Here is a 25,236-nt window from a genome sequence, read left to right as displayed (position 1 = left end):
TATGCATGTAAAAAAAAAAGTACAGCTGCACAATATGGTGTTTTAAAGATTATAATTAATCACAGTTTGGCTTCATAGGAACAACAGAGACACAAATGATAAGCATACTTGCTTCCCAAAGAGAAGGTCCCTAGTTTGAATCCACCTGTGCCCCATTTTCCGGATACATTAGGAGATGCACTATGAACTGCACTCAGTGTAAAATTTATACCAAATCAACATTTGGATCTGCTATGGTAACCCTGACCAAAAAAAAAAAAGTAGCATTAAGTGATGATCAAGTAGTATTGATTTTGACATTTATTTAAATTAAGTTGGAAAAGTTAGTTTAAAATTGTTTGTTCTTTAAAAACCCACCACATTTTGATTGTTCTCTTAAAGTGCTGAGATTTGGTTATTTATTTCTGTTTTCCATGTTCATAAATTAAATATATTTTATTGGTCCACTTCCTGGACCAACAGCACAGGAGATTAACCTGTTTTTCAGTTTTTGTTGTGTTATGTTTAATCTCTGTAAAGTGTTTGTGTAACTTTCTGTTTGTTTCAGTTAAAAAAAAGACAAAGAGGAGATCTCACACAACTAGAGGAGATCTTGTGGGAAGTCAATGCAGTCGAGAATAAGACATGAATGTTTTAAGCCATGCTAATGCTCCCCAGAACCATTTACTGAAAATAAAGTTTGTAGGACCTAAATGAGATGGCGAGCACTTTCCAGGCATGTAAGAGGCAAATTAAGAAAAACGTTTAATGTGGTGGGGGGTTAAGTGGACCATAGTTGGGGAGACATGGAGAGATGCTGAAGAGCTTCGCTCATTCATGTCCGTGGCATATACTCTCTGCCATCCGTCCCTGTACTCCGTGCCATCTAATGGAACAAAATTTTATGCATGGCCCAGCTGTGAACGCACAGTCTGGCTGTGCATGCAAACTGGATACATTCTGTCTGACCACGGAGGAGCCACACAAACCAGATTTACTATGTTTTCTCTTTTTACTTATTTATTTATTTATTTTTCTGAGGACTGCAGTGGACATGAGTCTAATACTGCAGGGCAGTCGAGGACCCTTGTGCACACAGGGACAGTGGGCTTCACCTATGTGGAGAACATGGATGAGGTGATCTGGATTTCTTGTTTTTATTCTCGTTTTTATTTTCGCTTTTATTTTCAGCGATTCTACTCCTGGACATCATTCTGTAAGTCCGTAAGTGGTTGTTCATACTTTTTTGTTCTTGTTTTTTCAGTGCTTTTTCTGCTCAAAGTCAGGGGAATTTTCACATAATAACAATGTAATAGTCCACATCCATCCTGAGCACTGTGTGTACAATCATGTCATCATTTCAGCCATGCCAGTGGCATGAACATCAGTGAGAGTGCCACAGGGTATTCACCTGCAAATCCTTGCATCAGCAAAGGCCGTGCCAATGCCGCTCATCTTTCGCGTGTATGCTGTGTGCTGTGTCAGTGTCTCTCGCACAGTATGTGTGCTGACTGCTCAGGATTTGTGGCCATATTTTCGCAGCCACTCCGGACGGGACTCACCGAGCAGTCGGCCGTCATACACACACGTCCAGTGAGATTCCACATGAGAAAGTTATTGTGTGATTTTCTGTCTCTGCCTCTTCTCCACCAGTCGCAGCCCAGTGAGACACTAGCCTACCCAGTAAACCTAAAGCAACCACTGACTGTCTTCGGTACAAGGTCTCTTCAGAGGATCCTTGGGTCATACTGGAATAACATTTGTCAAACAAGCAGTTATTTTGGGTGACTCACATGAGAAATATCACTTGCATTGTGAGTGAAAGCCAGCTATGACATAATGGCCCCGTGGCATGTTTCTCTCAGCATGATCCAGCACACAGGTGCCTCAGAGTTGAAGATGCCAGTGGCTGGAGAATGCCAAGGGGGCACCCATGTTTTACATGCTGCGGCAGATAGATGGTTACTTTCAAGTACATTTCAGTACAGTAATGTAGTTCCTCCACGACAACTTGATGACAAAATGTACTGAAATAAATGCAAATATATGTTTGCTAATATCACAATCACAATTTCACAATGTTCCCAAAGTCTAAAACTACAATGTTAACACCGAATGGACTACAACTTTGATTAAAGAGCAGTATAACTACATTTTATCTGATAAAACAGCTCACCATCTGTGATGCCCGCTCCTTTGATGCTCTTCAGCCCTCCAATGGGGTTCCCATCCAGAAAGAACTCAATTATCCCATCGTCAACCGTAATGAGAACATGCAGCCACACTTTATCCTCCACAAACTTCTCAGCAGTTGTCTGGGCAACTTGGGTATTGTTTGATCTTATTGCTGTGTAGTACAGCATCACTGTGACATGTGATTCATTGGTGTGGACCTTAACTCCATAAAACAAAGTCCCATTCTTGGTTCCTTTCGAAACTATGAAGCCATCAGTGTTAAATTCAGGCAAAAACCAGGCAGAGAAAGTGAAGTTGCCCAGGGCAGCAGGTGCATCCTCAGGGGAGATGGTTCCATAAGCTCCTGGGAGCCCAGAGAAAAACCATGTATCTGTTCCTGAGTGGTGTCTCCTGGCATGTGGCCTGAGCTCCACCTCCCCTGGGAAGGAGGCTTGAAGGAGCAGGTCATCCATTTGAGGAAGACCCTCTGGGAAGCGGCCAGAAACAATTTCCCAGGCAACCCGCACATCACCAAAGGTACCCTGTTCTCGGAGAATGGTAAAAGAGGTGACATCAGCCATATCATCCTGTGAAAGGACATCTTCGGCTACTTCTTGATCCAGGTTGTTTTCAGCAATGGCAAAGACACCAAATGGGTCGTCATTGAAGGGGATGAAAACAGAGGTATGCAAGGAAGTGTCAGCCAGCTGTCCACCCCCTCCTGGATAACCGCCTTAAAGACAGTACAGAAAGAACTTCAGGGTTTTCAAAAAAGAGATTCATGACATCCAGTCTTATATGTACGTTTAGAGCTGCATCTTGTTAACTTAACCAGCAATGCCAACAGTCATTAGTTATGATTGTTTTTAGTTTTCTCAAGTCACCTGAGATATTAACCAGCTTCAGGATGAAGAACTCATTGAACTCTGGAAGCTTATCTGAGATCGCCTCCAGCACAATCGGCTTGTTCTCCTCCCCTGTGGTGAAGGTAACTGACCCAGAGGTATTGTTAAACTCCTGCTTCTCCTCCAGGGGAGTCACCGAATCATTGGCATACAGCTGCCAGAAGACTGTGACATCTCCAAAATGACCCCTTACTCGCAGGACACTTGGACAGAGAAGAAAACTGAATTACACTCAATGAATACAGTGAGTAGAGGAGCAGCCCAGTCTCATGGTTTTTTTCATCCTCCCGTCACAAAATGATTAAAATTTTTGTGACAGGGTTTTTTTTTTTTACTCACTATTACTAACCCTACTCTTTCCCCTCACCCTAACCATAACCACCCCGACCCTCTGCTGCACTTTTAATTACATGCAGCCGTCACGGAATGAATTACAATGAATTTGTGCCCCCATGATGAAAATTTTGCATTTTGCGTGACAATATGATGAACCAATAAATTAATGTATATTTCGTGCTGCTGAATCACGACAATCCGTGAGACTGGGTTGAGGTGAGCCACTAGGAGAGTTGCTATACCGATATTGTCAAAATGTCAAATGGTATAAAAACACAAATATTTCTAAATTATAATGTTAAGCCAGTCTCCTATTGCAGATTTTTGACATACGACTGGCTACGTTTGTGGCGCAAACATCCCAATAGGGATTTGACATGGGGTGTGATAGGTATTAATATGGGGTGAAAGTGGTGCTGTAGGTCATTTTGAGTTAAGGGGAAGTTTCAAACATGTTCAAATCATTTGTGATGTGGAAAGACATCATGATCTAAAACCATGAATACACTGTTTTGGATCACGTCAGGGCATCTGAGTCAAAGTCAGGGCAAAGTTAGGGCATTTGAGTGAAATGAGCACAGATCAAGCACAGCTCGAGCACGGTGTGGAGCCAAGAGGATGGACTGTGGCTGGAAAAGCACAGGGCAACATATGGTAAGAAACTGGAGTATCAACTTATCTCTCGCTCTGACCCACTTCACTCTCGCACACTGAACCGGTACCAGACAGCACACACCATACATCTACTTTATTTTAGCAGATAGCACTGGAAGCATTTTGTCAATTGTTGTTTGTCTTCCAGCTGCCTTCAGTTTTTGTTGTGTCGTTACAGCGGATCCAGTCCAGATCTACATCGGGATTCACAAGTTTTACACCAGATGCTCTTCCTCATGCAACTCTAGTCCTACATGGAGAAACATGCACAGGCCCTGGCCCTCTCAAGCAGTCTCCTAGGCAAGTATTAATCAGGCCCTTCTCTGCTTAGCTTCTGAGAGCCGAGGGAATCCAGCATGCACAGAACAGACTGGCTGCTGTTATTATTTTGTCAGTGCCTCATGAAATCAATCATATCTGCTTGAACATGGATTTGGCTGCTAGGATTTTTGATGGCAGGCTACAGTATAAAGTAAAAATTATTTTTTAAAAAAATTATTTATTTTTAGGTAGCTGTGGACACTTTCACTGTATTGGCAGGTGGCAGGACCAGTTACTGAATGTGTGTGCAGACTCATCATTCGCTGACCTTTTTAAATCTCCTCTGGAAATATAATATATATTCAACAGTTGATTTTCTCATTTTTGGAATTAAGAAGGAAATCTATGCCAAAAATCTGCAGTGGTAGACTGGCTTTACATGTAAATAAAAATCCATTAAAGAAATGCTTCTTACTTGACTGTATTGGTCCTGCCCTCTGTAACAGCTTTCTCTATGGGTTCAAGGGAGAAAATCCCATTGGCATCATCATTGGCTTCAATCACAACAGTGGCTGTTTCTGCTCCATAAACAACAGTATCACCTGTGGAGGAGTACACACAATAAGGCTTGGCTAGGAATGACATATTATGATAACATCATCACAATCTTCTCAGTCAGGTCCCCCCAAAAAAACAAACAAACATGATCTCTTTTAACGTTACATTCAATTGTAATGTTCATGGTGTCCAATCATGTTTTCCCACCAAAACCCAGTAAAGGAAGGATAGTATGACAAAAATGAATGTATTTTTTGGTGTGTGTGTGTGTGTCAGCCTGGGTGGATGGCACAAAAATATAATTATGTGACCATTTTGACCATTGCAAAACATTTTTTGTTCATAATTGAGCCCTAATTGAGCCAGATCTACAAAAAAAAAAAAACAATGTAACACACACACACACACACACACACACACACACACACACACACACACACAACACACACACACACACACACACACACACACACACACCACACACACACACACACACAAACAACCTCCAAAAGCTCTGATCAGCTTGTTTGATTTTGGACCACTTTCTATCTTGATTGGTTTTTCTCTAACACAACCAAAATCTAATTTCTACAACAATAGTTGAAAATAAACATACTGATTAAACACACAGATGAAGTTAAATATGCTTTTAATTAAAACTGTGCAGCTACTTTAAATGGAATCAAATGTCCAGACAGGAAGCAGCCTTGATCATGTTTCAACCAGAACTGGTGGGTTTATGAAGAATACAGACAGACCGGTGAGAGTGAGACGGACACGGTGCGATGACCACGTTTGTATTGGCATGGTTAACATCATGCAATGAGGGAAGCTGTTCTCATTAACACAGTACCCTGTAACTATGGCAACCAAGCCACAAAGGTAATTGGGTTACTTATTTATTAAAAAACAAAGGTCTCAAAATAAAGATTTTCCAAAATTTTGGCATGAGAGTACACAAATATGAAGCCAAAGCATCACCGAATCACATCCTGTACAAATTAAAAGTAAACAGACAGATGGTAAACAAACGACAGGGACATAATTCAAATGGCCAGAATACAAGGATGGGGTAATTAGCATGCAAATCTGCTCATCATTAAAGATGTCAAGGTCTCAGTGTGAGTTTGACTGACTTCTAACATGCAGGATATTGACTTTTAACACAATCCACATATAAAGGACAATCCTTTGGCATAAACCAGAGGGTAGACCTTTCTCTCCTCCACATCAATCAGCAAACAGAAAGAGGCCAGTGAAGTGGTCAGTCTTTGTGTTGAGTCTGGAGTCTGGTAATTAAGGTTCTGTTAGGGCTCACCAGTCTTTCATTCTCATCCCAGACACACAGTGTTGGGATTAGGAGAGTTTCAGCCGTTACCATAGACAACGCCACATAACTTAGCTAGACTTCTACTGACATAAAGACCACTGCGTTAAGGGAAGACAAGTTTTTAATCTTCCTCTGGAGTGGATATAACATTGTTTTCTTTCTCCCAAGAGATAAACGTGTGTTGAAAGAATACAATCACTACTCTGAAGAGCACTGCAAGCTATAATTAAATATTCGATTCTTGCGGACATATACAGTACAGTATGTCCCTCTCACATATACACATTTTACCTCACACACCCAATTGTGTTAATAACAGTCATATATACATATGTCAGTGCTTTCAAAAGAAGGCATCAGACATCAGGATCTGACCTGCACTCTGCAGATTTCAACAATAAAAGGTGGTAAACACAAATACAAAAATCTCTCCAAATAGTGAAAGATAATATGAAAAGTATGTCCGCAGGATAAAGCCCAGTAGCATCCAAAAAAATGATAAATACATTCAGGGGACCAGGAGCTACCTAGGCCCACAGATGCTGAAGGTTTGGTCATGGGCCATGTTGATTTTCTACCAGTATGCCAAGATATCTATCCCAATATCAAACATTTTATCATCTGTTAGAAAACAAAAATGTTTCTAAAGGGTACATCACTTTGTGTTCATACGACACCACATGCATTAGAGAAAATACACACCATGTACCATTGTCTGATTCCTGAAATGATAAGCTTTCTTTAGGTGTACAATAAGTATCATGTAAGCGGAAATTGTTGGCTTTGTTAAACAATTAATGAAGTCGGCTTTCTATGGTTAGAGTCAAGTGTGAAAAATGTTTTTTCATGGTACGTCAATAAAAATGCTGGTAAGAGAAATTGAGTCCCAGTTTATTCACCAGGGAACCCCAGTAGCCCATGGCCTAGTTATTAGCCGTCTCAAGAGCCCATTTACGGCATTTCTCTTTCCTTTTATTTAGGCTAATGATTCCCAGGGGAAAAAAATAGCAATTTCAAATAGTGTTCATTCATTCTCTATGTAATCCAGTCGCACAAGACAACAACTGGATGTCTTTTGAACTAGATGTCTTTGCTGGATCCTTGGATATCACTGGAATGAGAGTTAACTTCGGGAAATTCAGTTGAGAAGTATCACTTGCAATGTGAGGGAGTGTCAGCTTTGACATTTTTAACATGTGGCGCATTTCTCTGTGCATGACCAGACACAGGTGCCTCTGTGCTGAGGACCCCAGTGGTTGGAGAAAGTCAAGGGGATGCCCATATTTCACCTGGTTGCACCATAAAGGCAATTACTTTCCAGAGGTGGGGATGCATTGTTTTTCTGTCTGGGTGGGTGCCATCCAGCACCCACTTCTGTAGTGTGGTTGGTGCAGTGTTGTACTGCAAAAGTGCGTGGTTCCAAACCTGACCTTACATGCACATCTATTCTGCCTGACACACATTTTCACTCATATATACACACTGTGACATGGATTCATGTTCATGTATTGGGGAAACATACAGTATCTATATATGAGTCAGTGTAGCTATGTAAGCGTATAAGGGCATTCTCCCATGGTCGAGTTTGAACTCAATTCCTTCCTGATTTAAAAATTGAAGAAATCAGGCCTGATTTTTTAAATAGGAAGCAAAATCTGTATTACCTACTATTTTATGTCCACTTACAATGCACCCGAGTGTGTTCAATTCCCATTACATAGTACTACCACATTTTTCCAAACTTTTCCAAAAAGCTAAAATGTCTTTGTTAACATCTCAAAAACTGGCTTCTGCTGAAGAGTATGACATGCTTTTTATGGGTTTCATATTATAGAGGCGGATCAGAAAGAGGTTCCCACTCAGACAATGGTAGATCCAAAATTCTGCAGTGCCTGTCCAGTTTTACCTAATTATCCCAGATCTGCAGCAAATAAATATGATTATTCATGTTTTGTCGATCATGATTTATCCCGAAGCCACAAATTCTGTCACAAGAGACCACTTGAAAAATAAATTCTGGCTTGAACTGCCCTCACACAGCACTGTACCCAGCATCAGCACTATAGACTAAAGTAATGTAGTACTCACCTGTGGCATTGTAAAGAACAATGTAAAAAGGTTCATCTGTCTCTGGTATATTGTCATCTTCCAGGGCTATAGAGATGTTCTTCATCCATTCACCCAAACCAAACAACAGCAAACTGTCGTTACTCAGGAAGGTGAAGTCACCTGGGGAGGTGTCTCCGTACTCAACTCGGTACATCACTGTGGCAACAAAGTCTGCCCGACCTGCCCTAAGAACAGTAAAATTAGCCACAGTCCCTTCCTGAAGTCGCACAAGCACGGGTTCTGAGGAGAGCAACAGAGGAAGTGTGAATAGTTGTGGCTGTAATATATTACGATATTACCTTGAGTCTTACAAAGTTCACGCTTTACCAGCAAAGTAAATGGGGTGGTCATTCTTGGTAATCTGTAATGTGGCACTGAGCACGTTTCCCAGTCTTGCTCCACCTGTTGCATTTAAGAGTGTGATGGTGAAATTCTCCGTGTCCTCTGGGATCTTAAATTTTAGATGAAATTACAGATCAGTTAAAGTACATGCAAGCTAATGAAACTCAAACACAGAATCAGTATACCTTTGGGTGGGTGGGGGCTGGGTCAAAGTCTAGGTTATGTGCTTACCCTCATCAGGAAGGGAGAATACGGAGAGATTTTTCAGATATTCCCCTTCCCCAAATGTGACATTCCCCTGGATCGGGCTGACATCCCCGGACAGCAAGGGCTCCATGGCCCAGGAGACTGACACCTCTCCAAAGTGACCTCTGTTCCTCACCACAGGGTACACCGCTGTGTGAGAGTCACAATAAACAGAGAGCTTCTATTATTAGACAATTCTTATTATGAGGCTGGAAACCTTTCATAATATGACCCCTTTTTTTTGACAGGTCTCCAATTCAATCACAGATAAGACTGTCATTTTCCAGATAGCTCACATAAAGGTTTGGAAGGTTTGTCCTGGAAATCCACAATTCATAATGTTCCTTCCTAATCACCATGAAGGTCTGCACCAGCACTGTAGTGTGCTGTAGAGCAACTTTGTTCTGAAACTGTTTAAAATGGAGCAAAAAGAAACTCCAGTACTTTATAAAGTCCTGTCCCTTTCATGTTTGTTTTTCAATATCTCTCTCTCAGAAAATTTGTTCAGACACAAACCAAAAAGACAATACAGAATGTTTTCTGGACATTGGCTGGATAATCTTCACACCTTCTTTTCTGTCTTTGATCAGTGTTTAAGCTCAGCCAGGAAACTGCCTGATATGCAACAAAACAAATGTGGCACTCTTAGCACTCTGCAGTAACGTGAACTTAAAAACAAGCCTTAAGCATCCATTGCAACTCACTCACTCACTGATCTTCAACCATTTACTCCAGGGGGCTGGAGCCTATCTCAGCAGTCTCAGGGCATGAGGTGGGGTACACCCTGGACAGGATGCCAGTATGTCTCAGGGCCACATATAGACAAACAAACACATTCCCCACCCACATGCACACCAGATGAATGCACCTGATTTAGTGAATCACATTTGTGTAGAACATGGATGGGACTGGTGGTTTGAGAACCATAGGAGCTGTAGGACAGCTACACCAACGTACCCCAGTGCACCTTGTTTCCTTTGCTCTCATTGATAGCCTCTCTCAGTCCCGATCGAACAAACTCAATAACACCAAAGGGGTCGTCGTTCTTTTGGACTGTGATGTTGACCTCCCTGTGGTTGCCTAGACGACTGGGTGGGGTGCTGTGGCTGCTAAGTACCACAGAGAAAGTCTCGTCCAGCTGTATACAAACAAAGACACATGCAAAATATATTAAATGGTAAATGGACTGCATTTATATAGTGGCGCTTTACAATAATGCCTCACATTCATCCCGATGTCAGGGTGCTGCCATACAAGGCGCTCACTACACACCGGGAGCAATAGGGGATTAAAGACCTTGCCCAAGGGCCCTTAGTGATTTTCCAGTCAGGCTGGGATTTGAACCGAGGATCTTCTGGTCTCAAGCCCAACGCCACTAGACCATCACCTCCCCTATATTAATAATGTGTTTATTGTACAACCCCGAACTAGAAAAATCCACACATTTACTTCATTTACTCTATTTCACTGCAGACATTATGAACCTGATATTTCACGTTTTATGCAGCCAGCTTCATTTCATTTGTTAATATCCATCCATTCATTTCAGTTGTTATTTTGTCCCATTCTTCCTGCAAACACATCATAAGGGTGTGCAACAATATGGGATTGTTGTCATTGGGCCCTGTCAGTTTGAGGTCTTACTCTTCCCAGGTCCTTTTGCCCAATCCTACCAAACTTGGTACAGCCTTCAAAAATTCAGTTTAGCAAAGGTCAAGGTCAAAGAATTTGATTTTCAACCCATTTGCACCAAATGTGGCACACGTAAGTGGACAATTACTCTGGTAAGGTATGTCACAAGTCAGTCTTTTATGTGAAGATCAAGATCACTGGGGTCAAATGTCAGATTGACTTTTTACGCTCATGAATGCTTTTACCTAGTTTATGTAACACTTATGCAAACTTATGTTTATTATGCGTGTGCATGTGTGTATGCGTATATGTATGTATATACATATATATACATATATATGTATGCATGTATGTATGTGTGTGTGTGTGTGTGTATATATATATATATATATATATATATATATATATATATATATATATATATATATATATATATATATGTGTGTGTGTGTGTGTGTGTGTGTGTGTATACACATGCATACATATTCTATCTCTATTTCTACCTCATTTTCTTATGTCCTGTACTGTTACAAGTATTATTATTATTGCTTATCCTTGCACACGCTGTTTGATGAACATTTTCCTCTACTTGCACCCATCTTGTGTGTTTTTTAAAAGCTGATGTAACACATGAATTTCTCCTCTGTGAGATCAATAAAGTTGATCTTATCTTATCTTATATTAGAAAAAAACAGTTTGCATGGACCAAAATGGGTATGATTTTAAAAAAAAAACTCTGAAATGCTACATTCTTACCTCAGGCACCCCATCAGGCCTTGCCACCAGGGCCACCACCACCTCCCTCTCCCCTGGTTTAAACTCCAGGATTCCTGTAGCACCGTAGAATTCACTGCTGCCTGAAGGCACGACGGAGTAGCGAACCAGCTGATATAGCAGCTGTCCCTGGGCTCTGACTACATGAAGCTCTACTGCCTCACCCTCCTGCATATAATAAGTTTAACGTTTTACAGACAACGCATGAGCAAAACTACAGATGGTGCAATTACCACATATACACAACACAAACTTAGATAAGTATCATACAGATTTCGTTGCTGTGTCAGACTCACATTAATGACCCATGGACCTCGGGCGAATGGGGAGAACTCAAAGACTCCTCCAGGATCATCGTTCTCCATGATGACAATCACTCTGCTGGTGAAGCCAGCTTTCAGTATCTGGTTCTCAACATTACTCCTAGAACAAGCACACATGTAGAACACACACATTTCAACATCACAGGAGCTACTGCTCAGCGTTAAGCACAAAAGAAGGGCACTCACTGGCCTGTATGAATCCACCAGTTCCCCAAATGGACTATAATTACAAAAAACAAAGGTTGACAAAAAATTTTCTCCCACACTTCTGCAGCTCAAAACTTCAACAGCTTCCATTTCAAGGTCAACTCAATATTTTTCAGAGAGTTATGTGGATATGGCTCACAGGAACACACCTTAATATCTACTCAAAGATTCCTGACTTTTTTTCTCGTTATCCAGTATATGTTTGCATGAATCGAGCCATGCATTTTTCTTCTGATTCACTCAAATTCCAATTCAATTTTCATTTATTCAATTATTTACACAGCACAAAATCATCACACAAGTCACTTCAAAACACAAAATGCGAGCAAGGTTGAAACTTTGTGCATTTTTGAATTACAATGAATTGGAATACCGATTCACTTGGATTGTGACCCTATATGACAGACGCTGACTGAGACGTGTCTGACATACAGCGAAAATCTACTACTACTACTGACACAGTAGACAATACAGGAAATTATACAAGAAATTTTGTCTCATCAAAAGGAGTCCACTGAGGTGGTTCGGGCACGTGGTGAGGTCATCTCCCTAGGCAGGTCTTCCGGGCATGTTCAGCTAGGAGGAGGCCCCGGGGAAGACTCAGGACATAGTGGAGGAATTATACTTCCCAGCTGGCTTGGGAACACCTTGTGCTCCCCAGGAAGAGTTAGAAGAATTGGCCCAGGATAGGGCATGTGGGATGAGCTGCTTGGTCTCCTGCCCCCATGACCCAAACCCAGATAAGTGGCAGGAAATGGATAATTGAATAAATGCATGGCATTGACGTATGTTCCGAGCTTCACATTAATTAACAACAGTGTTATGATGTAATTCACTCACCCAGTGATTTTGTTTTAATATATTCTCAACATGTTAACAATGAGGCCATAACAAGCTTTAATTATATCGGGTGTTGTGACTGGCGTGCCTGGCTGGCTTTTGTTTGTCTTTTGTTTCTGTCTTTTGGTTTTCCTTCCAGGTGGTGCGCATTTGGGACTGAGTGGCTGTGTGGCTGAGATATCAGGACCTCACCCTGATCACCTGCGGCTCGTCAGGACTCACAGCTGTGGTGCATCTACACGGATTGGAACATGGTAGCATTTAAGTCTGGAGTACACAGTGTGTATTTGCCAGAGACTCGACCTTGTGACCAGACGGGTGAGATCATCGTCTCAAGAGCCATCTCATCATCAGTGGATGCAGAGAACGTCCAGGTTTGATGCATGGTCTGTGAAGGAGGAGGGGGTGAGGTCTCACGCTCGTCAGCACACTTCCTGAGGTACGTTAGATTTTGTGACTAACATTTATACAGTCAGTAAATGTGGTGTCCCTCACACCTTATTGTATTGAGCTGTTATGTTAGTCATTTTAATTAGCTTCCACTGCAGTGAGTTTGTGAACAGGATGTTCCATGCCTGCAGGGTGGGAAGCTGATTAGTAATTAAGCCAGGAAGTGTTTGCTGTTTGTACACCTTTGAGCGTTCTCTCTGTGTGTTGAGTGTGGACTCACAAGATGATTTCTTCATTCACAGACTCGGTTTGTCGCGGCCACCTGGGGGGTGTCGGCGGGGTCCTTGGGTCCGAACTGGTTCTGGCTCCGGACCGTTAGCGCTGCTGGGAGCGCACCGCAATCCACCACGCCAGACCGCGCACTTTTATATTCATCACATCACTGTTATGTTTATTAAACTCTGTTATCCTTTGTACCGTGCTCTGCTTATTTTATACTGGGTCCTTCAAACGCTGGTCGGTTCTCCGGGCTGCGTCCGACACATAACATCGGGACTGTTTTTGAAGCTGCAAATGCTTATTTTCATGTGAGACCTGGCAACACAAGCCAGTGTCAGGAAATACAATAAATTAATAAATAAAAATACATAAAATTGAAGAACAAAGACATCAACAGACACAGTTAGTAAAAATAGAAGACCAAAGATTCTGCTGGGAAGAACTCATCATCTAATCTGAACATACAGCAAGTAAAATAAATATTGAACACGTCATAATTTTTCTCAGTAATATATATATATATTAAGGTCCTACAGACATGAAATTTTCACCAGATGTCGGTAAAAACTCAACTAATCCACACATGCAAAGAAACCAAAACAAATAAATACAGAAATAAAGTTATGTGCAATAAAATGGAATAACAAGAGGGAAAGTATTGAATACGCTTACTGATATGATTTTGACATCAGTAAGGAGATGGCCCCACAGTGCTCACTGGAACACTCAGGTGTGATTTTGGCCCATTCTTCCACACAAACCGTCCTCAAATCTTGAAGGTTCTGTGGATCTTTTCTATGAACACTGGTCTTTTGTTCTTTCCATACATTTTCTATTGGAATAAAGTCAGCTGATTGGCTGGACCATTCTAGCAGCTTTGTTTTAATTCTATGAAATTGAGAGTTTCCTTGGCTGTGTGTTTGTGATCACTGTCTTGCTGAAATGCCCATCCTCGATTCATCTTCTTCATCCTGGTACATTTTTATGAAGAATGTCTAGGTACATTTTTCCATTCATCCTTCCTTCAGTTATCTGAAGTTTGCAAGTGTTGTATGCAGAAAAACAGCCTCACACCACGATGTTCCCACCTCCAAACGTCACTGTTTCTGTGGTGTTTTTGGGCTGATGTGCAGTGCCATTTATGGTGTGCATTATACTGTAACATCCAAAGATTTTAATTCTGATCCCACCTGTCCAGACTATATTATCCCAGTATTTCACAGGCTTGACTAAATGTGCAGCAAGCTTTAAATGCGCTTCATGCTTTTTCTTCAGCAATGGAGTCTTGTGTGGTGAGTGTGCATACAGGCCATGGTGGTTGAGTGCATTATTTATTGTTTTCTTTGAAACAATTGTTCAGTTGCTCTCCACAAGTGGTTCTTAGCTCTTGGACAACTCTTCTGATAATTGTTTTCGGTCCTCTGTCAGTAATCTTGCGAGGAGTCGGTTTATGGTGAAATGATGTTCTTTCCACTTCTGGATTATGGCCCCACAATGCTCACTGGAACTTTCAGAAGTTTAGAAATCCATTTGTAACCAGTCCCATCTGTATGTTATGCAACAATAAGACTGAGAAGATCTTGAGAGAGAGCTTTGCTTTAACCCATCATGAGATGTTTCTTGTGTGACACCTTGGCAATGAAACTGAACCAGTTGATATGAATTTGCAATGACAAAGGGCAGGATTGCTTCTAATTATTGATAGATTTCAGCTGGTGTCTTGGCTTTCCATGCCTTTTTGCACCTCCCTTTCTTCATGTGTTCAATACTTTTTCTTGTGTCATTTCACATTATTATTGCACATGACGTAAATGTTTGTTTTGGTTTCATTATGGGTGTGTATTACCTGGGTTGTTAATGACATATGGCGAAAATTTCATGTCAATAGGACATTTAGAAATATATTTACTGAGAAAAATGGTGACAAATACGTATTTTACCTGCTGTATTTCCTCGAAACGTTTTGCTGGATAACTGCTGGACAGGTACGGTGACACGGACAAAGGTCTACTCTATCAGTTGTCAATGGTAAAGTTAGCGATAGTTACAATGTTTTTACTTGGTTTGCAAAAATAAGTCAGTGGGGAGACTAGTGTTTTATTATACTGTAGGCCAGGGGTGGGCAATCATGTGCCATGAAGGGCCAAAACACTGCAGGTTTTCCTTTCTACCAATCACCTCAGCAGGTGATTTCATTGACTATCAGGTGTTTATGTTCAGAGGAGAAGCTCATCAGCACCCACCTGCTGAGGTGACTGGTTGCAAGGAAAACCTGCACTGTCTTGGCCCTCGTTGCCCACCCCTGCTGTAGGCCAACAATTTTCGTAGACTTCATCGGTCATACATCATGTAGATGTGTAAAGATGAATGCTACTGACATTTTTTTTGTGAGTGCTTTGTTTTTCATGATCAGGCAGCATTAAATGTCAGAACAGCACTACTTGAATCTAAACTTTCTCAAGCATTCCTTTCATTGTGTGATGGTCATTCTTTGTTGTTCCATATACTGAGTCCCCGCTGTTTAGACCGGATTTATTAACAGTGTCAATCAAACCATCCCCGCCTCTCCATTGCTCCACAGGGGTGAGAAAGTTGGAGCCAAGACATCATCACATAAGGGGTAGAGACAAAGACCATACAGAGTTAAACACTGCAAACAAACAGTCAGAGCCAAAACACTGCACGCAAACATGCACCTCTCTAAAAGGCTACATAATGAAAGAGAGTTAAATCAGAGCTAAACAAACAAAATGTGTGTCTATTTACGCCTCAGAACTTCTTTGGCTTCCTTTTTTTTTTTTTTTTTTTTTTTTTACGTACACCACTGTAGATGCCCCTACTCAACCGGAATCCCCCTCAGCCTCACCAGAACCAAAGACCCCAGAAATCCTCAAGTAGGTCCTTCTGTGAAACACAAAGTCCTGATTCATGCCACACAAAAGACCCAGGGTCACTTCACTCTCCACTTACCCAAAGTACACGATAAAGCGTGCAGTCTCCACTCTGCAGGAGAGCAGTTTCTCATCAAAAAATAGACAGATGGAGCTCTCCACCACTCACCATCCCACCACAAATACACAGATTTAAATTACAGCACACCACAAACACCACAAATGTTTTAGTATTACACTGTAGAGCTAACATAAAAGAATATGCACATCTGTTATGTTGGTTAACTATAACTTTTACCAGTCACACAAAAAACAGAAAAAAAGAGCATCCACACACTTAAATTTGTGAAAAAACAGTTATGCAAGCTTTTGGTCAGAGACCTTTAGTCTGTAGGTCACAATAATAAATGGAATTGTTTCGACTGTTGAATGTTTGGTCTCCAAAGTAATTGTCAAATAACGTCAATGTCCAATGAATTCTATAATATGGCATATATTACCACATATTACGATAACTAAGCATGACAGATGGTACAAACAATTCCTTTTTAGAGCCCTATTAGTAAGTCCCTTCGGCTGCTCCCTTGTTTGCCTTCGGGGTCACCACAGCAAATCCAGGGTGTATCTGCATGTTGAATTGCAACTCCACATTACATGGAGAAATGTGGCAGGGGTGGGATTTGAACCCGGAACCTTCTGCACTGAAACCAAGCGCATTAACCACTTGGCCACCACCCCTGCCCTTTTTAGAGCCCTATTAACCAACCAAAATTGGACCAACTTCAACTTTTAACAGGTGTAAAAACTAAAATTGACCTTTGTCATCAATTATGCAGTTTTTACCCAATAACTCCATAACATTCAGTCATAGTTAGTTCAAACTATACCTTGTTGGAATCCCTATGATCACAACAACAACAACAACAACAATAATAATAATAATAATAATAATAATAATAATAATAGTAATAATAATAATAATAATAATAATAATGTAATATATTTTTCTATATGATTGGAACATTTTTAAATTTTGACTCTTGTGTAAAACTTCATTCACCTACACAGGCTACAGCTATCATCCTGGGATGGCTATCATTCATTTTTCAAGTCCCTATAAATAGATGACCAAAATCCCATGTCAAAATGCTTTGCCACCTTGAGTGGTAGGGATACACCCACTTTCAGGGAGTCTGGCCAAAGGCTTACTTATTCAGGCATAAACAGGCAAGTGAGTGCAACAACACAAGGACATGGGAGAACATCAGTTGATTAGCCTGAATGCACAACACCTGTATGTATCAACAGAACCTGCGCGACTAGGCATCAAGGAAATTGTAGTACTATACAGTGCATCCGGAAAGTATTCAAGGTGCTTCGCATTTTCCACATTTTGTTATGTGGTCCAATCCTTTCAGTTTTGTCATTCAAAATTATTCTCACAACACCCCACCCCATAATGACAACAGGATTTTAAAAAAATTTTGTTTATTAAAAATAAAAACTAAGAAATCACATGCACATGATTATAGGGAATCCCCCCCGCCCCTGGCCATGTCCCCCTGGTCATTTACCCCCTAGGTTATTTCCCTGCTGGTCCCCCCCCCCCCCCCCCCCAGCCCTGATCATTCCTCCCACCACCTTGTCCTTTTCCACTCCTGTGCATGTTTTTCTTTTGTACTACATTGTATTTACCTTTCAAACTGTACATATGACAGCAAATATAAACAAAACATGTTCCTGTTTTACTGGGACTTTATTTGTAATAACTAAATACTTCCAAAACAAGCATTAAAAAATTACATTACTATTTGATAATTTGGCAAGTGTTGTTGTATCAATCAGTCTTTTAAAAAATGCAACATATTAGGTTTTTTTAGGACATTGTTTATAGCTACAAATTGTCGTCAATACCACAATTGAAGTCCAAGTCCAAGTCCATTTGGTGCAATGGTTTGAATTCTGCGGGTGGTGTCCCAGTACACTTGGTGTTGTGGTGTGGCTCACAACTGCTGGATAACGATTGTTCATTGCTTGTTCCTGCTTCAGTATATCCAAGAACACCCAGACATTCCGGTGGTGACTGCCAACACTAGCAGTCATGCAGCAGTGCCAGCCTTCCACGCTGTTGTTTGTGCGTAGCAACCCTTCCTGTATTCTGGCTGATACATTCCAGATAGTGATGTGAAAAACTGGACCCCAGTGTTTTCTCCTACTTGGGCGACCAGTGAAGGTGTTCTCAAAGTAGCTGACCACAGGCTGGTGCCCCTCAGGCAGTCCATCCTGAACCAGCTCAAATGAAGTGACCACATATTCTGGTAGAACAAAGGCCAGAGCAAGTAACATCCTGGTTGCAAGGGAGAGCTCAGCGTCAGTAGCATATTTCTCCTAGAGCCCTTCCGCCTGCAATGGTACTGGGCCAAGTGGTAAAGGCACTCTTACAGCTCTGCTTCCCCAGGGGGAAATGACTGGAGGGGAAAAGGCCAGGGGGAAATGGCCTGACACCTATGTACATAAGTATTGACACCCTTTCTTCGGTACTTTGTTGATGCACATTTGGCAGCAATTACAGCCTCAAGTCTTCTTGAATATGATGCCACAAGCTTGGTGCACCTATCTTTGAGAGGTTTTACCCATTCTTCTTGGCGGCACCTCTCAAGCTCCATCAGGTTGGATGGGAGTGTCAGTGCACAGCCTTTTTCAGACCTCTCTGGAGATGTTCAATCGGATTCAGGTCTGGGCTCTGGCTGGGCCACTCAAGGACATTCACAGAGTTGTCCTGAAGCCACTCCTTTAATATCTTGGCTGTGTGCTTAGGGTCACTGTCCTGCTGAAAGATGAACTGTCGGCCCAGTCTGAGGTCAAGAGCGCTCTGGAGCAGGTTTTCATCCAGGATGTCTCTGTACATTGCTGCATTCATCTTTCCCTCAATCCTGACTAGTCTCCCAGTTCCTGCCACTGAAAAACATCCCCACAGCATGATGCTGCCACCACCATGCTTTACTGTAGGGATGGTGCCAGGTTTCCTCCAAACATGATACCTGGCATTCACGCTAAAGAGTTCAATCTTTGTCTCATCAGACCAGAGAATTTTGTTTGTCATGGTTTGAGTGTTGGGAAAGTGTCAGTACACGGACCCACAACAGGGGGCGCAAATGAACGGACAATGGAGAAAGTCAAATAACAAGGCTTTACTGTTGTGAACGTGCACAACGAATACAACCAATCACGAAATGGACAACAGTCAATTCACAAAAGTGTCGTGTGGGCAGGCTCGAAGATAGGAGACGCCTCTCCAAGGTAAGACCCAAACCACACGGCTTCCTCCGCCACAGGACCCCGGAAATACCGGAGCTGCCAAGTCCCGAACTCCCAGGTGGCCACTGCCTCCGCGTGTCGGACCTGGTACTGCTGGCGAGGAACAAAGAACAGTTAGATGGGGGCGCGTTTGCACCCAAGACTCCGAACAGCAGGGAAGTTACCTCCACCTCTCGTTGGAACAGTAATCCACAAGCTATACACTAATCCAAAATGGATACACTCCGTCAGCTTTGATACGTTACCTCGTAGGTAGAAACGATATCTCGGCAATGAGGTGGAGGTGCCGTCCTGCTGATATACCCCACAGATGATTGCCGTCAGCTGTCTCAGGTGATGGGTGACAGCTGTCACCGTAGCTGCTCACGTGAGGCGGCGGCGCCCTCTGGTGCCTGGAGCCCGCACTCCAGGCAGGGCGCCCTCTGGTGGTGGTGGGCCAGCAGTACCTCCTCTTCAGCGGCCCACACAACATTGAGAGCCCTTCAGGTGCTTTTTGACAAACACGAGGTGGGCTGCCATGTGCCTTTTACTCAGGAGTGGCTCCCGTTTGGCCACTCTACCATAAAGGCCTGACTGGTGGATTGCTGCAGTCAGCGATGGTTGTCCTTCTGGAACGTTCTCCTCTCTCCACAGAGGAATGCTGGAGCGCTGACAGAGTGACAATCAGGTTCTTGGTCACCTCCCTGACTAAGGCCCTTCTCCCCCAGTCGCTCAGTTTAGATGGGCAGCCATCTCCAGGAAGAGTCATGGTGGATCAGAACTTCTTCCATTTCCTGATGATGGAGGCCACTGTGCTCATTGGGACCTTCAAAGCAGCAGAAATGTTTCTGTATCCTTCCCCAGATTTGTGCCTCCAGATGAATCCTGTCTCAGAGGTCTACAGACAATTCCTTTGACTTCATGCTTGGTTTGTGCTCTGACATGCACTGTCAACTGTGGGACCTTATATGTAGACAAGTGTGTGCCTTTCCAAATCATGTCCAATCAACTGAATTTACCCCAGGTGGATTCCAATTAAGCTCTAGAAACATCTCAAGGATGATAAAAGGAAACAGGATGCACCTATGCTCAATTCTGAGCTTCATGGCAAAAGCTGTGAATACTCATGTACATGTGATTTCTTAGTTATTATTATTATTGTTGTTATTATTAATAATAATAATAATAAATTTGCAAAAATAAAAAAACAACTTTTGTTCACATTGTCATTATGGGTCATTGTGTGTAGAATTTTGAGGAAAAACATTGCATACATTTTGGAAAAAGGCTGGAACATAACAAAATGGGAAAAGGTGAAGCGTTGTGAATACTTTCCGGATACACTGTATTTAATGGACTAAAAATTCAACAAACGATGTGTATAGTACTTCAAGTACATAATATTCAATACCTATGGCACTGATAAATTAGATTTTGAACAGATTTGAGTGTACGGATGGTCTCTTTTAATCTGTTTAATATTACTTAAGCTCCAACACTACAGCCAGGCCTTATATCAAGTCAACAGTGTTAATATTGTTTTGTTTGTTTATTTGTTTTAAATCCAATCATACAATGTCCATACCTGTCAAGAGTGAGTAGTAATGTCTCATTGACTTCTGGGATATCATCAGCCATGACAGCGAGATTGATGGAGGCATCGCTCTCCCCAGAGAGAAAGATCACAGAGCCAGTTAAAGGCACCACATCTTTGTCATTTACATCTTTACTATTTGTACCAATTGGCTGAAGACTCCAAAAAACTACAGCCTGACCGTCTGTACCGTCACGCCGCAGAGGAAGGTTCACCTGCACCAAAAGCCAAAATAATAAAATTATATATGTATATATGACATAATTTCTAAACACAGCTGGTGAAAGAAAGATGACCCCCCCCCCCCCCCCCCCCCCCCCCAAAGACCGAAGAGCAGTGTGTGAATGTAGGCAATATTTTGACAGTGTAAAAACTGAGAAAGTTCAACTCAAGCATTTAGTAGAAACAGATTACCTCAAACAATTTAAGCTGAATTAATCATCAAAATTTATTTTGGTGAAGTAAAACTGGCTTGGTTTATTCAGTTTAAATGGACTTAAATGAGCATAATAGAGGAATGCCTATTTAAAATTAAGGATTTCACACACTAAAGAGAAATCGATCCAATGACCTTTTGGGTTGGTGACAACCTGCTCCATAACCTGAGCAAGACTGCAAAACTCAAATCTTAAATGTTATTTTTTCTTTCTCTCCTTTTTCTCCCCTGTCATCCAAAATGTCAGACAAAAGCTAACTTCTTATTCTGGGAGGTCAATAAATATTTACTTGAGGCAGACTCTAGATAGATGTACTGCTTAGGATGATGGTACAGAGGTAAACATAGAAAGCTATTGGATCAATCCCATAGAACTCCAGTATGCCAAAGTGTCCTCGAGAGAAACACTAAACTCTACTCCACTAAAGTCCCACTCGCATAAAAAAATAGCACACATATGATCGTATTTACATTTTTAAATAAGTTGACAGACTATTATGGATGAATGAAAAATACTTAAAATATTGTGTTCTGCAAAGTACATGTAATCATATTGTATTTCAAGTTTCCTCAACGTGAATCAACCAGCTGTGTTTGACTTATAACACTGATATTTGTATCATTTTAGTTGACTTCATTGATTAAGGTATTTACTTCCTTCACAGTGCTTGAGCTATCATCAGGTTTTACAGTACACCTAGTGTTATGGCTGCAGAAAATAAAACTTAATTCTTACCATATTTGTGTTTTTGTCCTCTGGTTCATAAACTACCACTGTGGTATTACTGGTAAAGCCGATTTCCCCGTTCGCAATGTCTGGGGTAACAGTGAGGGTCAAGTTGAGAGGTCCACCAAACCTTGGACTGTTAGAGGAAATTGAAGGTTTGATATCAACCAGCTCCAATGAATTTAACTATGGGAAAGAAAGAGAGAAAGACATCTCACTCAATATAAGGACCACACAAGGTGTTTATAGTTGAAAGTTTTGAAAAGAAAAAAAAGTTTGGTTGATTTGGGCACATTATCCAGGTTTTACTTAAATCTTTCAAAACATGCAGTGGTGCAAGTTTTAGAGCTGTTGCCTCATAGCTGTCTGTGTAGAATTTGCATGTTCTTAAGTGTTTTTGTAATTTTGTATAAATAAACTGGAAAGTAAACATAAGTATGAATGTCTTCCTAGATGGGCTCTGTCTTGAATGTCACGCATAACATGTTGCACGGGTGAATTTTGGGCATGTCCAAGTCTAAGTCGCTGCAGAGAAGTCCATAAAGAAGTGGTTCCCAATCCTGGTCCTTGGGATCCAAGGTACTGCACATTTTCCACCTGACTGAGCTGCTCTGCTGTGATTAGTTCTGGGACAAATGGAAAATGTGCAGTACATTGGGTCCAGGATGGGGAAACGCTGGCATAAAGTGAGTACAAGGTGGGTGTTGGGCAGAAAGGGGGTGAATTTATTCTCTTCATTTGTCCAGGGTATGAACAAGGATACAAAGATAAATTCAACCAATCAGAGTTTTACTTGTCATTTCCTTCAAACTAGAGTGCACCAGGTGCACAGTGCTGTGGTGGAAAGCAGATGCAAGTGAGATGCATGAGATTTTCAGATGAGGACATGGATCTGCCACAGAACACTTGCACAGAATGAGTTGGAAAAAGAGACATGATGCTGGAAGTTGCTATGAAGGATGGATTAACATGGGAATACTGCATACTTTACCACCCATTACACCCAATTCTATGTGCAAAAAGTGTTCACTGACAACTGTGCCTAGGTGCTGTTTAAGCTGGACTTTGAAATGGACCTCACATGTAAAAACTAGAATGGAAGATCTGAGACCTGTCACCTGCAGTAGTTATTAAGGTAAGTGAAAAACTGTTCAGTCAGTCTTTAACTGGACATAAAGCTGAATTTGTGTGTGTGTGTGTGTGTGTGTGTGTGTGTGTGTGTGTGTGTGTGTGTGTGTGTGTGTGTGTGTGTGTGTGTGTGTGTGTGTGTGTGTGTGTGTGTGTAAATGGTAAATGGACTGCATTTATATAGGACTTTTCCATCTGCATCAGAAGCTCAAAGCGCCTCACATTCACCCATTCACACAAACACACTCACACACCGATGTCAGGGCACTCACTACACACTGGGAGCAACTAGGGGATTAAGGACCTTGACCCTAGGGCCTTTAGTGATTTTCCTGTCAGGCTGGGATTTGAACTGAGGATCCTCTGGTCTCAAGCCCAACACTTAACCACTAGACCATCACCTCCCCTGTGTGTGTGTGTGTGTGTGTGTGTGTGTGTGTGTGTGTGTGTGTGTGTGTGTGTGTGTGTGTGTGTGTGTGTGTGTGTGTGTGCAGGTGTCTGTGTGTGTTTAGGGATCCGTTTTAAAGGGTGCAGTGTGAATATGGTGTTATCAAATGTAAGAGGCTTTTCTAGTCTAATTTTGTTTGTTAAACCCTCAACAGTATCTAATAAATGTGTGTCCATTGAATCGTGCCTTATAAAAATTGTGTTTTGTTTTTTACCTGAATAAGGAAGTGAGCACCGTTCTGCAGAAAGGCATCATTTCTGATTGGCAGCATGACGGCAACCAACTGCTCTCGAGCAAACATCACATTTACGGACCGGCTAACATTCAGAACCTGGTCACGAGCCAACGTCGGGTCTATTGGACCTGCAGGAATGTAGAGGGCCGTGAGGGTCATGGACACATTACCCAGAGTACCACCATCTCGCAGGAAGCTTAGTGCAAGGAAACGGCCCTCCGGCTGGCTCTGGATGCTCTGCTCTTTCTTTGGGTGAAATCGAAACATCCCGTAGACATCGTCACTGTCCTGAATGTAGAAAACCATCTGCAAAAAGAAGGTAGGAGACATAGCTCATTATAATGTAACCACATTTGAGTTTACTGTCTTTACCATGAAAGAGAATGGGCTCAGAAATACAAGCTGAGACATTACAGGTGCCATCTTGCATTAGATAACAAACACGAAAGTACACGGGTTGCAGTTGACTGAAGCAACTGAGGTTTTTTGTTTTTTGTTGTTGTAGTAGTGACCTTGTTATTTGATATGATCATTCTTACAGCAGTCACATGACCACAGGTGACACAGGGATCACATCTGATCTGAGTCAGATCTGGGACTGTGTATGCAACTCCAGAAGCATAATGAAAAAGAATGGGAGCACAATGAGTACAATGAGTTTCAAACATGTTTGAAACAGTCATGGAAACGATCATGCAAATGATTTCTTTCTGATCCGGTGATATCATACATGGTTCTGTGTGGCACTGACATTTGATCAGCTCCATTCAAAATTGAACCTTTTGATCCTTGACTAACATACAACCAATCCACCATGTTTAATTCATGTTGTCTTCCAACCCTTACAGTTAAATAGATATGATCATGAGTTTGACCTTTCAAGGTTCCTCAAGATCAAAGGTCATGTGACCAATAGAAAGGTGACGTATTACTTCATAATAGTGTTTAACAGCTTCTACTAAAACCAAAGATGCATATCTTTAACCAGTTCCTCGAAACAGCCGGTCTAAATACCTGTGACCTTCACCTTGACTGCTCTTACCCCAAAAACAAATCACTTTGTCCTTGGCTGATGCTTCACCTTTGTCATTCCACCAAGTTTGGTCTAAATCGGATCAAAGCTCATAAAGTTATATTTTT

At 41.7% G+C, this 25,236-nt stretch overlaps 1 protein-coding gene across 3 annotated transcripts in view; it reads right to left on the bottom strand.

Moving 5' to 3' along the window:
- The window catches only part of adgrv1 (adhesion G protein-coupled receptor V1), a 444,323-nt gene that overhangs the window by 330,990 nt on the left and 88,097 nt on the right, over positions 1-25,236 (bottom strand). For all 3 annotated transcript variants that reach the window (XR_004560688.1, XM_034170035.1, XM_034170036.1), the window contains exons 10-21: positions 24,076-24,402; positions 22,295-22,471; positions 21,114-21,337; positions 11,598-11,724; positions 11,284-11,469; positions 9,853-10,033; positions 8,882-9,045; positions 8,635-8,758; positions 8,287-8,547; positions 4,786-4,912; positions 3,039-3,262; positions 2,156-2,887 (exon numbers count right to left, since the gene is read on the bottom strand). Coding sequence is in view for 2 of the 3 variants with exons in the window: in XM_034170035.1 (XP_034025926.1) it covers positions 2,156-2,887; positions 3,039-3,262; positions 4,786-4,912; positions 8,287-8,547; positions 8,635-8,758; positions 8,882-9,045; positions 9,853-10,033; positions 11,284-11,469; positions 11,598-11,724; positions 21,114-21,337; positions 22,295-22,471; positions 24,076-24,402 (2,854 nt within the window). In the remaining variant the exon portion in view is untranslated. The remainder of the gene's footprint in view (positions 1-2,155; positions 2,888-3,038; positions 3,263-4,785; positions 4,913-8,286; positions 8,548-8,634; positions 8,759-8,881; positions 9,046-9,852; positions 10,034-11,283; positions 11,470-11,597; positions 11,725-21,113; positions 21,338-22,294; positions 22,472-24,075; positions 24,403-25,236) is intronic.

This window comes from Thalassophryne amazonica, chromosome 5 (genome assembly GCF_902500255.1).
Source record: "Thalassophryne amazonica chromosome 5, fThaAma1.1, whole genome shotgun sequence".
NCBI classification, from domain to species: domain Eukaryota; kingdom Metazoa; phylum Chordata; class Actinopteri; order Batrachoidiformes; family Batrachoididae; genus Thalassophryne; species Thalassophryne amazonica.
Note: the sequence above shows the minus strand (reverse complement) of the source record. Positions and strands in the feature narration are given on the sequence as shown.